This window comes from Nannospalax galili, unplaced genomic scaffold (genome assembly GCF_000622305.1).
Source record: "Nannospalax galili isolate Female #2095 unplaced genomic scaffold, S.galili_v1.0 scaffold787, whole genome shotgun sequence".
NCBI lineage: Eukaryota > Metazoa > Chordata > Mammalia > Rodentia > Spalacidae > Nannospalax > Nannospalax galili.
In genome coordinates, this window is record NW_008356318.1 from 827,581 (window position 1) to 846,452 (window position 18,872).

At 36.7% G+C, this 18,872-nt stretch overlaps 1 protein-coding gene across 3 annotated transcripts in view; it reads right to left on the reverse strand.

Annotated features, from left to right (window-relative positions):
* Window positions 1-18,872, reverse strand: part of Thsd7a (thrombospondin type 1 domain containing 7A) — a 444,595-nt gene that overhangs the window by 81,352 nt on the left and 344,371 nt on the right. For all 3 annotated transcript variants that reach the window (XR_003847217.1, XM_008854527.3, XM_029556884.1), the window contains exons 8-9: window positions 12,918-13,152; window positions 7,376-7,491 (exon numbers count right to left, since the gene is read on the reverse strand). Coding sequence is in view for 2 of the 3 variants with exons in the window: in XM_008854527.3 (XP_008852749.1) it covers window positions 7,376-7,491; window positions 12,918-13,152 (351 nt within the window). In the remaining variant the exon portion in view is untranslated. The remainder of the gene's footprint in view (window positions 1-7,375; window positions 7,492-12,917; window positions 13,153-18,872) is intronic.

Here is an 18,872-nt window from a genome sequence, read left to right on the forward strand (position 1 = left end):
TTCTAGACAGCTGGGCAGTTACTCATATGAACTCACAGCAACGGTGACAGCATGCATAAGACCCATGTAAGCTCAGGTCAGATAAAATCCTAGAACAGATGTGGGGAAGTAGGTAAGAAATCTTAACCCTATCTAAGGAACTGCTGGTAGCCAGTGGCTGCTGGGAAGGGAAGAGTCAGTCTTGTTTGAGGGTGAGACAGACTTCTGGTAGGTTGACTAGGCTCCAGTGAATGGACCCACACCAAAAGGTATTTAGGAACACAAATTTGACTCTACACACACACACACACACACACACACACACACACACACTCAGATGGATTATTATCATTTCTTACTAAATAATGGAAAAATTAACCTCATGCCATTGTTTTATTTTTTTCATCACAACAAAAGGCCAGCATTCTGTGTTCCCACTGTCTCCTTCTGCTCAGTTATAGCAGGCTTCTTGGGAGCACAAAACATTTTCCATCCTATCCTTCAATCACTGCACTCTTTTTTAAATTTCCTCAATACACAATTGTAGTTATTCTTTAATTCTACGTGCCTGTGTTCGGGGTTTCTGAAAATCTTTTTGTTCTAGAACACTCAGCATAGAGCTTCAACATAAATCAGGCAGAGCCTTTCTCTTGTCCAGATGAGGCAAGTAGAATCACACTTCTCAGAACACGTCTTGATTCATGTGACCAGACTCCTGAGCTAGAATTATTGCACTGATGGGCTATGCCCAATTTAGGAACTCCAGGACAGAACATTCATCCAATGCCACCCTACATTTTAACTTACAACAGTCACCCACATGTATTTAAAAAACCAAAACAAACTGAACTAATTATATCTCAAACTTTGTCACTTACCAATACAAAAAAACAAGTCCTCTCCAGCCTCATTATCACTCAGATCCACAGCCCTATCTGCCAACATAACCTGCGGCAATTCCTCCTTCCTCTCAACCCTCTATAGCATGCATTTCTGCATCCTCTGGAACAGGTGTTCTCTCATCTGATTTCTTCGTGGAAATGTTCTTTACTTCTTTGACAGATGCTATCTAGTTCCATTGAAATATTTCTCATTCATTTTTCTTCCTTCTGCTTTTAAGAATTGCAAACTTTTCTAAACTCCTGACATTATCCTTACCATCATCAATCCACCTTGTAGCAATAATCTTGAAAGCCTTCATTAATTAGCTACTTGAGCACATCCTTCACTATAATCCTCTCCCTTCCTTCTTTCAGAACCATTTCCTTTGGTAACCACATATTTATTATATTTGATGATGGATTCAAAATTCTTATACCTCTGCTCATCCCATGGCCTTCCTTTGGGTATTGTATCAGTTACTCAGTTGTCTATTAAGCCCATGTTGATAGGATCATCAGGTATTGCATATTTTCATCTTCAAATGTTTTATTTACTGCCCATTTTTCCTAACTTGGCAGTATGTCTACATTTCCATCTTATTAAGATTCTGTAGCTGTAAAGGACTTCCGTTTACTCTCCTATCACTTTCTTGCTCTCTACTGTCACTTTTGTAACCTCACTTCTTTCTCAACTCAAATTAGACTCCACATTCCATCATTAGCAATATTAGAGTGCTGTTGTCTCTCCTTTTCCATCCCCCTCTCTTGTACTGTCTTGGGAAAGTCTTGATCCTGTAAAACACCAATTAGTTTCTTATACTTTTTGCATATTCTGGTGGCTAAATTTGAATAAAGAAACACGACAGCTGTGTTGAGCAGCTCTTTTTAAGTACACAACTTGATACCACCTCACATTCTAGTATATTAGTCACCCGTTCACTTTTCATTCCCCAAAGTGATGTTACTTCTCTTCTTTAACCCCCACCCCCATCTTCTTCCCCTCATCCTTATGCTCAGTGGTTATTCTTTCTTTACACACATTAAGGGATTGGAAGAACCATTTAAATGAGTTGCCTATCTCATACCACTAGAATGTAAGCTCCTGAGAGCTTGTTGACTGCTGTTACCTCATGTTTGGAATTATGCTTGACATATTGTAGTCACTCAAAAACCATCATATAATGAAAAATGAATGATTGCTTTTTAAAATATTTTATTTTGCATTTATGTGTATGTGTACATACATGTATGAGTTTACACATGTGCAGGTGTCTGTGAGGCCAGATGGTATCAGATACTCTGGAGCTGGAGTTGCAGGTGGCTGTAAGCCACAGAATGTGGGTGCTGGGAACCTAACCCAGGTCCTCAGGAAGACGATAAGTGCCCTCAACTACTCCAGTTCCATGAATGATTGCTTTTAATGCCACCTTGAATTATTTAAAATAATTTTATTAACCAATTCCTAATAAATAATGCTCAGTTCAAATTTTCTGAGTAAGTTTTGATCTATCATGATCTAATGCTTTTCCTACAAGTTTCTCAGAAAGACTACTTTTAACATGGCAGATAAAAGTGTTTACCAAATACTGACCTTTCCTATAAGAGCTTGTAATTATTGTAGATTAAATGGAAAACCAATTCAAAACAAAAAGAACAAAACAAAAGGCATCACAAAGAGTAGCACACCGTACCATACATTATTTCATTTGAGCCATGGAACATTGTTGGGATTATAATCACAACTTGTACAACTTTAAGTAACTAACTTTTTTTGTTTGGTTCAATTTTATTTTTTATTGAATTTTTGTGCAATTCCTACAAAATCTTAATCATCTATATACCTGCTCCCCCACCCTCACCCCCCATAGTACTCACCCACCGGATTTCATGCATTCTATCATATATGTTAAGGCCCATCACTTTGTGTACCCAGATATTCCTCAGAGTAAGTTCATCCACTGCAGTCTAGTTAGTCTATCTAGAGTCTCTCCCTTAAAGTGGATCTACTCTTTTTTCTTTAACTCTCTCTCACTCAGCAGTAATCAGCCATCAATAGTTCTTTGGCTAAGGTTAGGGCTTGCACACAGAAAACCAAAACTGGCCAAAGTTTAGCGAATAAGAGACTGCAGAGGGCGTGTCCCTGGATGGGACTCCTATATTAAACCTCACCAACTCAAGGTTCGGGGACCACTGCAGAGCAAGGGGGGGAAGATTCTAAGAGCCAGGGGTGATACCTGAACATAAGTAAACAGAGTCTTCCAGGCCTCTGGGATCTTTCTCATATGAACATACAGCAATGGTGTTGGCATGCACAAGACCCATGCAAACTCCATCAGACAAAAACCCAGCGTAAGTATGTAACTTAAAGCAACCTGGTTGCTAAGTGGTCAAGGCAGGTATCCAAACAGATCTGGTATTCAAGGTCCACTCATTCCATTCAATCATGAACTATACTACTCACTTTTTATGCTCCCAAACTATGAGCTGCCTTACATCAGATTAAGTTCAATTTACTCTTTGGTAACTTGCCTCCATTGTTTCTTACAGCTTCACTTCTCTACTACCCTTCTCACACACTGGGTTCTGGTAGGCTCTCGCCTCCAAAATCACCCCTTTGTCTTGATCATCCAAGGCTTTCCTGATCCCTCTGATCCTCACTTGAAATTTATGTGGTACCTCTTCCAAAAAGATATCTTCTACATCCATTTCAATAGGATTTAGCTTTCTGTTTGGATCCACGATGAGTTTTCCTTTCTCCTAGAGCTTTTTCTGTTTGATCATTAAATCTTATTGAGACTTGTATATTCTAGTTTATTTAAAACAGTGCTATATTTCAAATGAAATTAGAAGCTTCCTTGAATCTAGGAGCTGTGATTTCTCTATGAGACCATTTAGTGCTAGCTATGAATAGAAGTCAGTTAGTGATTCAGTGAGTACTTATGTATGCATGCACACATAAGAAACAATTAAGTTAACACCATAGCATTCATCATCTGTTTATTCTTGTATTGATCTTCTAAAAGGGAGTTTTAAGTGTATTATATGAGTCATCACACCCTCTATGTAATTTTTTTACTTTAATAATGGTCAGTCTTTTACTATAGAAATTGCAAATTTAAAAGTTCTATTATTTTTCTTTTATGGAATTTCCATGAATAAGACATTGCCTCTTTTTATTTTTATTTTTTTTACTTTTTCCCCAGACACATATAACATATAAACTTAGAGGGTGGTAGCGTATCTGCCAAGTATCCATAGGTGTTAGGTTTGATTCCTTCTCCCAAGAAAAACAAACAACATTAATGATGACAATAGAAAACAGACTATTAAAATGATTTCTAATTCTTTTTTTTTACAAATGTTTTACTTATTATTTTTATTTTATGTGTATGTGTGTATTGCCTGAATGTAGGTGAGTGCACCCATGTAGTGCAATGCCCACGGAGGACAGAAGAGGCTGTTAGATTCTCTGGAACTGGAGTTACGGACAGTTGTTAGCTGCCATGTGGGTGCGGGGATTCGAACCCAGGTCTTCTGCAAGAACAGTCAGTGCTCTTAACCACTGAGCCATCTCTCCAGCCTGATTTCTAATTCTTAAATGCAGTCTTATATTTCAATTTTTTTTCAAATATATGCCTAAAGAAAGAAGAAAACTTTTCCTGGTTTCTATGAGTGACATTTCTGGAATTAACTTAATAGAAATTTGTTTTCTTTTTAGTTCATTTTCTTTAAACATTCTATGTCATGAAAACCTTTATTTAGGATCCTAAAGACAATACAAGAAAATAGCCAACAAAATCAAAAAGAAGATTTTTAAATAATCGCTTTTAAAATGTATACTTTAAAAGTTTATTAAATTATCCATCATTTGGTATAAATGCAGCATGTTTTGGAATTTTAATAAATGACCTTACCTCATACTACTATAAAATATCACATTTAAAAACATCAGGAATAAAGTTTCAAAGTTTACTAACTCCATGTACTGAGAACTTTTCCCACCAAAGTGATGAATAAGCAACACTTACGTTAGAGCTTATAGCCTGCAGGAAAGTTATGTTATCTGATTGTGGCAAAATTAAAGAATTTCATATTTATGTGGCTATGAAGATAATAAAGGAACAAGATGAAAACTAGAAACAATCAGATAGCATTGCTCTTTAGTAAATTTATGCCATTAACATTTTTCTTTTTTTACAATTCAATTAATATTTACTGAACCATTAACACTGTTATTTTATTTTATTTTTTAAATATTTAAAAAATTTTTTGTGTATTTTCTATTGAAGTTTTGTGTATTTCATATAAAATTTCTTAATAATCTTTATAGCCCTTCCCTATAGGCACCCTCCCATAGTTCACCCACTGGATTTCATGCATTCTGTCATTTATGGTAAGGCCTATCAAGTCAAGTTAGTGTACCCAGACATCCATCGGTGAAAGTTCATCCACTGGGGTTTATTCAGCCTATCTAGAGTCACTCCGTTGAAGAAGATCAGTTCTTCCTCACTCAGCAGTAGTCAGCTGCCCAATAGTTCTTTGACTAAGTTTTTCTTTAATATATTTTTTTTTAATTTTATGTGTATGAGTGTATTCCCTGCATGTATGTAAATGCACCCATGCCATGCAATAACCTGGAGGTCAGAGGAGGGTGTTGGATTCCCTGGAAGCAGAGTTATGGACGGTTGTTAACCACCATGTGGGTGCTGGGAACTGAACCTGGGTCCTTTGCAAGAGCAGCCAGTGCTCTTCATCACTGAGCCATCTTTCCTGTCCTCCATCAACATTTTTAGAAAAGCTAATGTAGAGTGAGAATGTAGCTCAGTTGATAAAGTGCTTTGCCTAGCACACACAAGGCTATAGGTATCCAGTAGCACATTAAAAAGAAAAAAAGCATGGTGGCACATAGCTATGATTCTAGCACTTGAGAGATGGGGCCATAAGGAGCAAAAGTTTAAGGTCATGCTCTGTTATCTAGGGAGTTCAAGGCCAGACTGCTCACCGAGACCCTGTCTCACAGACAGACAAGCTAATGTTAATTTCTTTTATCCTCACCAAAGCTACAGCTACCAAGAGCTTTAAAAGATTCTGATCCCAGCACTTGGGAAGCAGAGACAGGGGGATCTCTGTCAGATGGAGACCAGCCTGGTCTACATAGCAAGTTCTAAGCCAGCTGGGGCTACAGTGAGACCCTGTCTCAAAAAGAATAAAAAAAAAAGATTTGAAAATCAAACAAAATTTATTCTTGTTCTATTTTCAGTTTAGTTTTATTTGATGTTTCCATAGTACTCTATAAAACATAAAAATAATGCCAGGTGTTGTGATGTACACCTATAATCCTAGAAACTGAAGACTAAGGAGGAAGGCTGCAAGTTCCAAGTCAGCCTGCTCTGCAGACTCAGACCCTGACACATATATAAACAGAAACAACCCCAACTCCCCAACTTGTGTTTGAGCTATATATAATAAACATTATAAAAACAATCCATTATTAAATTTATATTATTTAATTTAAAGGTTTTAAATAACATTTTACAAATGGAAATGGTCGTTAAACTAGACGTTAACTTCGAGTTGAATCTCACTAACGGGAGTCAAGAAGCATAAACACAAGAAAAGCAGAAAGACTTTTCCATATACGTGAAGAGAGCAAATAGAAGCAGGTGACAATGTCATCTGTCACACTGAGAGAAAATTTGCTGTGTTGCTGTGTAAGTCAGAGAGAGGGTGTGGTTATCTCTCAGCAGGAATGTTAACAGACCATGTCCTGAAGGGAAAGGAATGATTTGACAGGGCATCTTCCAAGATAATAAAAAGGCTTTGCAAATCACAAAAGTGAAGCCAAATTGGGCTCAAATAAATACTCATCTTGGAAAAACCTCATGGCACATTAAGGGCTTGCAGGAAGAAAATTTGGCCATTTTTCTCTTTGCTTTATTCCCATTCTTGGGCCACATAACTGAATCTGTAGTGAACATGGCCTCAGGCTATTTCTTGCTGGTTAGTATGTCAGAAGTCATGTGTACTGAGAACTTTAAAATTCAGAAGACTAATATACATTCTTTCAGAGTTAGTGAGAGATAAAAATTATTAATAGCCAGGCATGGTGGCACACGCCTCTAGTCCTAGCACTTGGGAGGCAGAGGCAGGTGGATCTCTGTGAGTTCAAGGCCAGCCTGGTCTACATAGTGAGTTCTAGGACAGCTTAGGCTACAGTGAAACCCTGTCTCAAAAAGAACAAAAAAAGAAAAATTATTAAAGAGTTTAGAATCACTTAAATTTGAGATATATACTAAAATTTGAAGCCAGTTATTTGGCATAAAACTTAACTACCTGCCAGATTCTCTAAAGCAATGTTATTTCTAGAGAGAAACCAGAATGATATGGCATCATGCAGAACCAGGATCAATCACATGGCTCTGCACAAGAATCACAAACATTGCACAGCAAGATTTCAGAAGTCCTGATGAATGAATTTTCTGGGTGAAGGGCTTCCAGAACACTGCACACCATACCTTCTCTGCAAGAAGAGGGACATGGTGTCCAGTCACTGTATGGGGTCATGATGCAGTCTTTCCTACAAGGAAGCAGGCAAGGCCTCACTGTTTCAGGCCGAAGGCTTTCAGGACACCTAGAAAAAGCAAAATAAATCATTCAGCTTTTAGCAAGCCAGAAAATGAAGTATCTTTATTTCATTAGAATTTTCCTTGCTAAAGTTGTAGAAGTCACATCTGTCTTATTCTGCTTCCAGGTGTCTGCTTTTAAAAAGTAAGCTTCTTAGCTGGGCGTGGTGGCATACACCTTTAGTCCCAGCACTTGGGAGGCAGAGGCAGGTAGATCTTTGTGAGTTCAAGTGAGCCTGGTCTACATAAGTGAGTTCCAGGACAGCTGGGGCTACAGGGAGACCATGTCACCATATCTCAAAAAAAAAAAAAAAAAAAAAGAAAAAAGCAAGCTTTTTTTGCACCAGATGGAGACTATTACCAAGTACTACAACTGGTCACACACAGACATTGTCTATGAATTGCCCAGGCCTAAGTGACACATCTACAATGCAACCTCTACATCTAAGGCTCACGGAACCTAGAACAGGGGTAAAGAAGAGGACACTAATGAATCTCTCAGTTCTCAGTAATGAAGCTCCTTAATGCAACAGAGGGCCAAGAACACAAAATGTCATAAATGACCAAAGTATAGAGATTAAGGGTCTGCAAAATGCTCGTTCTTGGACAGGACTCCTATATTAAATTTCACTCACAGAGGGCTCAGGGAGCATTGGGAAAGAGGAGGCAGAAAAATTGTAAGAGCCAGGGAGGAGGTGTATGATCATATGGAAAAAGAGTTCTATAAGCTCCTTGGACCATGACAATGGTGTCAGCATACACAAGTCCCATGCAAACTCAGGCAGACAATAACCCAGCATGGAACTTGGGAAATAGATAGCAGACTACAATCCTAGCTGAAGAAATATTGGCAACTGATTATTGTTGGGTGAGGAAGAGCTGATCTTCCTAAAGTGTGGGATTCTAGATGGACTGACTAGGCCTCAGTAGATGAACTTGCACTGAGGAATGTCTGGGGACACTAACTTGATACAATAGGCCTTAACACAGATGACCAACTGTATGAATTCCAGTGGGGGAGCTATGGGCAGATGCCAGTGGGGACATGGGTAAAAAGATGATTAAGATTGATTGTGATGTTCTGTATGAAAAATTCAATAAAAACAAATTAAAAAATAAAAATAAGAAAAAAATTTAAAAAGTACCATCCAGCTGAATGAATCCTTCCAAACTGTACCTGAACAATACTCTTATGCAAATGTGTAGGTTTCATGATAACACTAATGCTCTCTAGAAGAAAATGTAGAAAGTATATTCTTCACTTTAAAAAATCTCTCCAATACTAAATATGTATTTTCTTACATTCAATATAAGGAATTTTATGGGATTCAAATGACCAAAGACTCACTTCTATATCTTTGTCTAACTAAATAAGCTATATTGGTATATTGTTATTCTGAATTTACTTTTTAAAAAATATTTCATTTATTATTTTTATTTTATGTGTATGAGTGTATTGCCTGCATGTATAGAAGTGCATCTGTGTCACGCAGTGCTCACAGAAGTCCGAAGAGGGCATTGGATCCCCTGGAACTGGAGCTATGAATGTTTGTCAGCCACCATGTGGGTGCTGGGACTAGAACCCACATCCTCTACAGCAGCAGCCAATCCTAACCACTGAGCCATCTCTCCAGCCCCTGAATTTACTTTTTAATAAAATGTTTATAGCATAAAATAAAATTAGAATGGAGTGTATTCTTTGAATAAAGCATATTCAAAAGTGAATACTGTATTGTGGATAAATATTTCAAAGTAACAGAAAAATCTAAAGCATGGAAACTGCTATGACAAATAACATTCTATTTTAATAATTTTATTATTATTTATTATTATGTGTGTAGGACATATGTGTGTGAGGACACATGTTAATTCTCAGAAGCTGTTTTTGTTTCTTCCTCCATGAGTTCTGTGGATTGAACATACAGGCCTTCAGGATTTCTGGACCAATAATTTGTTTTTTCTCCTGGTTTCATTTGGTGCATTTATTTTTATTTTCTTCCATTTTTGTCCCTAGTTTTAAATTATGATATTTTAAAATATTTCAATATTTTTATAAGCTACTGCACACTTTTTAGACAAAAAGTGACTACAAATAAAATAAAAATAGTAAATCAATAATGAATTGGAAAATCAGTAACAAAGACGATTAAAATTGTACCATAAGGGTAAAGCCATACTTTTGTAAGGCAAGGTTAATATTTTATTAAATAAATTAATCTTTTGATTAACTGAACTTTGAGTAAAATAATTAACTATTTATTTCCCCTAATTTCCTTATAGCATATTGTTGACACTTGATTTTTGGCCTCTCCTATAATTATTTGCTATGTTGCATTTCTCATACATTAGTATAATACTCTTTTCTATTGTAAAAATACACTATTATGCATTATTTTATTTTAAAATTATTCATATTTATTTGGAAATGGATTTTAAAACATTTAAGATTCAATATTTCAGAAACTAATAATCTCCCTGCTTTATTGAGGGCAAACTATATTTCCTAATTGCTATGACTCTTCAAAGTCATGGGTTGAAAAGATGTGCTTTTACAATTTACATTCTTAACTGTCCAGAAATAAAACTTAACTTGTGCTTTAACCAGAAAACATCATATGTCAAAATATCACCTATAACCCAATTACCTCTTTGGGGACTATGGAGCTACTGGTTAGTTATTATTATTGAGAGCAATTCTTACCAATGAGGCAATTTTTCATGTTAACAGTGAGAGGCCGTTACTCAACTGTATGTTTTTCAAATATAAACCCTAAATAAATCAATGGAATTTACAATGCTATCATTGACCCTCCACATATTATTCTTTTAGTTTGGAAATAGCCACAGCAAGATACTTGACTAACTGTGGAGAGCAAAATTACTAACAACAAAGTCATTAAGTGAACAAACAAAGATAAATTATACAGCCGGATTACATCCAATAAAATGAACTCAGAGTTCCTTTGGTCAGGCAATTGGTTCAGTCAACATGTTTCTTCTCTCTCTTTACTGTTTGTACTTAGCGTTTGTGGTTTAAATCAAGGAATTGATTCCCTTCCCTTCTCCCAATCTTATTCAAGGTCAAATTAAACACATGTGATAGGAGTTGAAGTTTGTTACATAGGAGGATAGATAAGATCAATAACATTGATTTAGCCATTGCACACTAATCTATTAAGAAGAGTTTAAAACAAGGTTTCTATTTGCATTTTGGTTTCAAACAACTGGTACTGGAAAACATTCACTGAATTTAACCTAACATTTAGGGAGAAGGGCAATGATACTGTCTTTTGAACTCAGTACTTGTAGAATTTTAGGGGCAAAGAAATTAATGTGATTTAACAAATCTATAGGCCTCTCCAGATCACTGAAAAACAACTGCAGAATCATAGTAACTTTCTGATGGATTACTGTGGTGGCCTGAGGTTGAGCTTCAGGACATCCTTCCTAGTGATTGATTTTATGACATGACTCTAGCAGGCTTTTCCACACAGAGAGACTTCTATGTGTGCATCCCATACCCAGGAAAAATAGTTTGTAGTAGGTGTAAGTTGCAACTCTTGAATTGTCAAACAGAGGAAGCCTTTTGTGAATGTACAGTATCTCTCACCCTGCCCACTCCAGTGAGGACTTCTACATCTATGTTCATCGCAGCGAGAACCAAGCTCCTTCAGGACACAGGACTGTCACTCCTGCTGCTGCTCCCACATTGAATTTTAATATACTGAAAATTTCCTGAGTCAGATTCATGATGACGTCAGTGTAATTATATTAACTCTTTGGTTTGGGGTCACCATATGGAAAATACAGAATTGTCTCTCAGTCTATTCAAATCTCTTTGGAACATATTTTCAAATATATTATTGAATTTCAAATTATATAAAAAACTGCAGTATAAAGCTAAGTATATCTAATATGTGGAACACTAACCAGGTAAAAATGCATGATGTGATTCTTATTTATGCTTCTGGAGTTTTCCATACATTAGACAAATTATTTTCATCTTCTTGGAAGACTTCACACAACAAAACCTAAAGTCATGAATCTGGAAAAGGGACCGTTGGGGAAGAAGGGCATTTATAGGAGTGAGAGAGGTAAAAGAGGGTGGCAGGGGAGATAGCCAAAATGCTTTATCTACATGCATGAAATGTCAAAAAACTTGGGCTGGAGAGATGGCTTAGTGGTTAAGAACACTGACTGCTCTTGCATAGGACCTGGGTTTGGTTCTCAGTAGCCACATGGTAGCTAGCAACCATCTGTAACTCCAGTTCCAGGGGATTCAATGGCCTCTTCTGACCTCTGTGGGCATTGCATGACACAGGCACACTTACACACATACAGGCAATACACTAAATACATAAAATAAAAAGAAACATCAAAAAACTAACTTAGTTTCAAAAAGCAAAATATAAGTACTTTGAGTTCTTTGGGGAACACAGCAATTCCTAACATTTCGTGAGAGATTAAGTCAGTACATTTTTCCTTCAGTTGACTTTGACTTTCAAAGCCAGGTTAGTTGGCCAGCATGCTTAAGACTCTTGACCAGTTGTCTGATAATTTGGAAAATGTGAGATCACATTTACACCTATACAAAATATATTGGTTTAACTTTTCATGTTCCATATGGCTAAGGTGATATGAATTTCTAAAAAAAGTTAATGCTAAGTTAAAAAAAATAGGATGTCCCCCTTCAAAAGAATAATAGATTTCATTTAATTTTTTCTAAGAAGTGATTATCTACATTATACTATTACTTGATTTTGTTTATAGTTCTTACAAGTTACGTGTAACATGTCACCTCTCTGGTTCTTTGTCCTTCCCCCTAGAGAGTCATTTACCTGTTATTAAAGTAGTCTGAATCATCACGAGAAACTAATAGGTTTTTTAACTTATCATAACCCTCATCCTATCCTAAGGCTCTCTGTTGAAAGTAAATGACTTACTCGTTTTGCCACCGAAAAATATGTTTGGCCCTAGTACCTTTGATATAATATTTTGTACAGGAAATGGAAGGCAAATCATAGACAGCTACTACTCAATTAAATAGATTGTCAGTCTCCACAGCCTAGGGATATATAGAAGGTCATGAGTGACCTCCACAGTTAGGACTCTGCATACTGTCATTATTGATCAGCCAGGCCTAGAGCAAGCATTTCTAGCTTTGCCTCACTAGCTTAATAAAAGCAGGCTGTGCTATCATAAAACAGAAGTGGACACCAGATAGAAAAGTTTCTACAGAATTTATGGATCCCAGGTAGAAGACTGCAGTAGTTACAGCTTTCTCAGCAACTGACATTCAAAACAAACAAATCTTCCTCTTGAGAACAGGTATGACAAGCAGCAAAAGGCTTCATTTCATCAAGCAAGCAAAGCCCAAGTCAATCCTGTGCTTGACTGACCACTGGATTTACTGCTGACATTCGAAAACCCTTACTTTTTGGGTCCCACTTGGCCCACGTTGACTCGCACACAGATGACTTTTCGTGTCTGCATGCCCACAGAGCACGACGCCTCTCCATTCCAAGTTGTAGTTGTGTTGAAGGATGACACGGATGTGTCTTCGATACACTGGCCCCAGGGACCAGTTTGCCAGTGGTACACAGTACAAGGATGCTCATTACAGCTACGTATCTCTTGCAAAGCACTGATGTTAGGACAGCGGATTCCACCTACAAAAATGGACAATAGTATCAAATTAGACAGATTGTAAAGAGGAATTTTACCATTCTCTGTTCCTTGCAACTGACATGGCTAACAACAATGATATTTACCACTTATTGGGGGCACATAACAGACTACCAGCAGACTACTAAGAAGACAAATGATATATTACTCTTGCCTTGCTTGGTAGGACCTAGTTTAAAATATAAAGCATTACATGATACTGGATTTTTGAAGGCATTATAGAGCCTTAAAGAGAAGTCATTGTTCTCCAGAGAAGCCTAGCAGAGGATATAAGGAAGCCCATGTAATTGCTGACCATAAGTAACAGATAGACAAATTCACATTCTGAGTAAAGAAATCTCAGTGTGTTTTCAAATGTCATTCCCTAAATTGAAAGTCTTAATTACAGGGTTTTAAATATTGCCTAATTTAACAAGTTGAGTTTTAGAGTGATTAGAGGCAGGGGTATTACAAATTGATGACAATGTATGATATTCTGGAGTATTATTAGGAAAGACATGAGTAATAATAATAGGTGTTCAAATATATGATGTCACTCATTGGCTGTGCAATGCACCATCATTTTATATATTCCAAAGAAGAAGAAATGATTGACACTTAACATATTATACAATGCTGTCTTCTCAACTCTAATTTTTCTTGTATCCTTATTTATTAAAATTAAGCTTTCTATGAACTAATTACACAGATTTTTATCACTTTTCCCCATACATTACAAAGAAACATATTTTTAAACCATTTATATGTTTAGAGTTCAAGTTTTTTCAGTCTTTTAATTATCTTCATGAAGTTTGATTTTACATAGCGTCACAGTCTCTGAAACAAAAGGTGTTGGGGAAACAGAATTTCTTTTTTTAATTAAAAATATTTTATTACATTGATTTGTGTGTGTATGCATGTTTATGGGTGGGGGATATGTGTGTGCCACAGCATGTGTGTGAGAGGAAGTCAGATGACAACTTGTTGGAGTAAGTTCTCTCCTTTCACTATGTGGGTCCCAAAGAATGAGCACAGGTTGGCAGGCTTGAAGCAAATGCCTTTGTCACTAGCCATTTCATAAGCCTGTTACAGGATTGCTTATAAAGTATTGTCTTGGGACTGAAGAAACAGCTCAGTAGTTAAGAGCGTGTAGGGCTCCTGTCGAGGACTCTAGTTCTGTTCCTGGTACTCATATCAGGTGGCTCTTAATGACCTGTACCTCCAGCTCCCGGGGATTCTACATACACACACGTATGCACACATGCACACTCAAACGCACACTTTGAAATACTTACAATAAATAAATAAAACAAATGAATGAATGAATGAATGAATGAATGGAGTCATCCTTTGTCATTACCAGAATTTTCTTTCGGAATACCCACAGCTGTCTCTAGATTTTGATTCAATTACATTCTTTTTTGTCTTTTACAGTGCTGGGGGAAGGAATGCAGGACTTTAATATGCTAGGCAAGTGTGCTGTCACTGAGCTACCCCCTCAGTCTTGTTGCTTTTTTAATTGCCCCAGAAGCTGTATCGAATGTCTTCAGCAACGAGGACTTATTCTCCTTCCTCAAATGATCCTTAGCTGGTTTTGATTGTCTTCTTTTTGGCATAAGCATCACGAATCTGCCCTTTCCAGTAGGAATAACAGTGACGGCTATCAGCAATGACAACCGTGTCATAACTGTTGCTTAGCTGCTGTGCTTGTGAAATGTACGCAAGGCGCAAGGCAGCAATTCCAATGATGTTAAAGGTCAGACAGATGCATCTTTTAGTAAACAGACCACAATGTGGAGAACATTTCAGAATTATTTCTTATGTGCTAGCGCTATTGTATATTCTTGAAGGTAGGGCCTTATTTTGTACTCAGAACTGTCATATTAATAAAAAATAAACCCAAACATTTTAAATGATGGGTGCATAAACCCAAACATTTTAAATGGTTTTACTACTGTAACCACAAGGATTTAGGAAGCCTAGTTTTTAACTAAATAGGAAAGTAGAATGGCATATTGTTAAAGGAATCCACTGCTCATTTTATTGATAATTTGATCCCAGTGGCCACACCAGCGATGATTCTTGGATATTCCTTCTCCTATATTTTCTGACATTCTCTATTCAACAAACTATCCAGTAGGCTGTTTGTTAAAATTTTAGGATCAGTTCTACTTTGTAGAATGAGGTTTCAACATCAGAATAACCTGCACTGAACAGCATTTCATTAATGTTCCTGCTTCACAAAGGTGAGAACATGTGTTACACTTCATATCCTGTTTCTCTGCTCACAGCCCTGTGATGCTGGCAGCACGTGCAAGGGTTTGAATAGCATGGAATCTTGAAACATACTAGTTGGATTGGGAAGAAATGAATGAGCATGCCTATCATTCATTTCCTGAGATACTAGATGTATTCATCTTTAATACATACTAATAACAGATTTTACATATATAATTAACACCTTTTTATGTTTAGTACTAAGACTACTGTTCAAAGCATTAAATTTCTTAACTTACATCACTTCACTGTAAGTATAAGTATGCTATTGTAACTGTGATTTTTTTTTAATGCTGAATTGCTTTTGACATTGGAATTGACTGGTTGGCTTTTGGAAAAAAATGATAATGAAAATTAAAATTAAATAAACTTTTATAAAACATCAGCGTAATGTGTCAAGGAATTGCAAGCAAGATAGCTGTTAAATTTATAGACATAAGGGCTATTTATTTTTTTGCCCTAATCCACATTAAAGCCACATCAGCAGTTTGGAGCTGAAGTAGGCTCCTTGCATAGATAAGCCCCAGTGTGGTCTTAATTATAACAACAATGTTGCAATTTTGAACGTTTGGTTTGTAGTAATTAGTCACTGAGATGTCATAGTGTTGTTTGGGAATAATTTTATGGTAGAAAAGTTGATAAATATAATATTGAATATATCTATTATTTATGAGAAGATCTAATTTAAAACTTCTGGGAATATTTTCACAATTCTGGAGAAATTATAAAATGTGAACCATGATAAAATTAGTATTAAGTAAATTTTAAGATATCATCTTAGATACAAAAATACAAACTGCACATTAATACCAATGCTTAGATTATCTTTTATTTCATCAACAGGAAGAACTTTATTGGACCTCTGAGAAATTCTGTTTATGTAAATAAACTATTATGTTCATGTAAAATATACCAACTATTATTATGTGAAACTTATCTCTTAATATTGAGAAATATTGGGCTAGGGAGATGGTAAGAGCACTTGCTGAAAAAGCATGAGGATCTGAGTTCAAATCCCCAGAACTTACATAAAAAGCTGGGCATGGCTATGCTAGTATGCAAGTCCAGCACTGGGTATGGAGGCAGAGATACGAGGATTACTGGGGCTTGCTGGCTACCAGACTAGCTCTAGGTTTAGTGAGAGGCTATCTCAAGGGAATAAGGTATAGAATGAGAGTAGGCCTAGCATTCTCCTCTGGCCTCCATGTGAATGCACAGGCCCATGCACTTACATATACATGTATATACATGTACCCAAAACATACTACAAATACAAAGAAACTATTGAAATATGTAAAAAGAAACATCTCTTTTCCTGCTCACATCAAGCTTGCTTGTAAAGGTTCTGTTAGGATGCATGTGGTCAAGCTATGATGTTTCTGGTTTCGGCATTGAAGTCATTACAGTTCATATGACAGATTTAGGAAGAGCCCTCTTCAGTACAATCACTGGATACAGATATGATGTGCAGTACTTAAGTGGTATGCTTCAGGGAAACTAGAGGGATTGGACATAGCCCATTACTCTCAAGGATATTGTGGTTTCAGTAAGGAAGGGGAATGGGAGGGACAGAGAGAGTGAGACAAATATATAAATAAGGGAAATTACAAGGAATGTAATAATTATGATAAGAGGTACTTATCATAATAACTATTGAAAGAAGTAAGATTCCATTACATTTTGGAGACTTAAAAATGTCTGGATGAAGGAGACATTGAGATGAACTAAGAAGGGGCAGACTTTTTAAGAGCAGAGTTCTGACAAATTAGAGCAAGAGGGGAGAATTTTATTAAGGGAGAAGAACGTGTAAATGCAAGGAATTCATAGAGGTATGAACTTGGCAATTAACAATATTCACATATCACTCAGATTGTAGAGTTTACACGAAGAAATGATGGCTACAAGGATAAGGAAGGGGATAGGGTGGATGTTAGGAAGAGGCGAGTGGCTGCTTCTGACATTACCTGCTGCCGCAGACTACATCCTTTCCACAGCAGACTACTACTGCCTTGGGAGAAGTTAATAATAAAGAGCCTTAGAAAAAGGAGGACAAAGACTTCTCACTGTGCATGGTACATAAATCCTCTGAGGTGGTCAAGCATGGACAGACTGAAGCAGGAGGACAGGGAAGAGCTACCATTTATTTAAACATCAGAACGATGTATGAATCTATATGTATCCTGAATCCTTAGTTCTCTGAATTCTACTAAGAAACAAGCACAGCTGCTTCTTCGCTCTAATAATCAAAAATCACTAAACTGTAAAAAAAATGAACAAACAAAAATAGAAATATTACTCCTTCCAAGTTTTGTACCCTAAAATATGATTTCTTAAGACTTCTAATTATTTGAGAAAATTGGCATTGCTTTATTTCAATCTGCATCTATTCTGTGCATATGGCAGATATAAAGGCACACTGACATTTGGCTGGTGAAGTTACATCAGGTCATCATGAACTTTAAAAAACAGACATTTACTCAGTTTTCACTCTGTAAGGCTAATTGGACATCATTTTTACCTTTCAAGTGAAGTTTGTTGAGAATCTGCACAGGGATTTAGAACTGAAAACTCTGAAAACCTACCATCAATTTTTAAGTCTTTGTTCAAATGCAACATACCACTACTTATACTAAGGACATGCCAAAAAAAAGAAAAATGAACTTATGAAATTTTCAGGTAAATGGATGGAATTAGAAACAATTATCATGAGTGATGTAACCCAGACCTGCTATTAAACCTACTACCACAGAAGCTCCCAAAAATAAAGACACACACACACATACACACACACACACACACACACACACACACACACACTAAACCTACTACCACAGAAGCTCCCAAAAATAAAGACACACACACACACACACACACACACACACACACACACACACATTATATGTATATATAGAGTTTAAATGGAAGTGCCATATAATAGTGGGGTTGACAGGGAAGACAATGCCCCTACCAGGCACTATAGGCTAGCAAATAAAAAGTCCAATGACAAGAATGAGCTCCCACTTTTGGAATTGTTGTTGATGGCGGGGGTACCATAGACTCTCAATACTGGTGTTGCCATTGCTCTTGGTTACCATCTAGAAATTGATGACCATATTTCTGAACACACTACATTCTGTGACTCAAAACAAACATGGATAGCAGACCCCAAACTTCATTAAAGAAATATTGGCAACTGATTACTGCTGGGTGAGGAAGAGCTGATCTTCCTAAAGTGAGGGGCTCTAGATAAGCTGACTAGACCTCAGTAAATGAACGTGCACTGAGGAACGTCTGAGGACACTAACTTGACATAATAGGCCTTAACACAAATGACAGAATGTGTGAATTCCAGTTGGGGGGGTCTATGAGAGGATATCAGTGGGGAAGGATGTACAAAGATGATTAAGATCGATTGATATGTTCTGTATGAAATACGCAAAAATTCAAT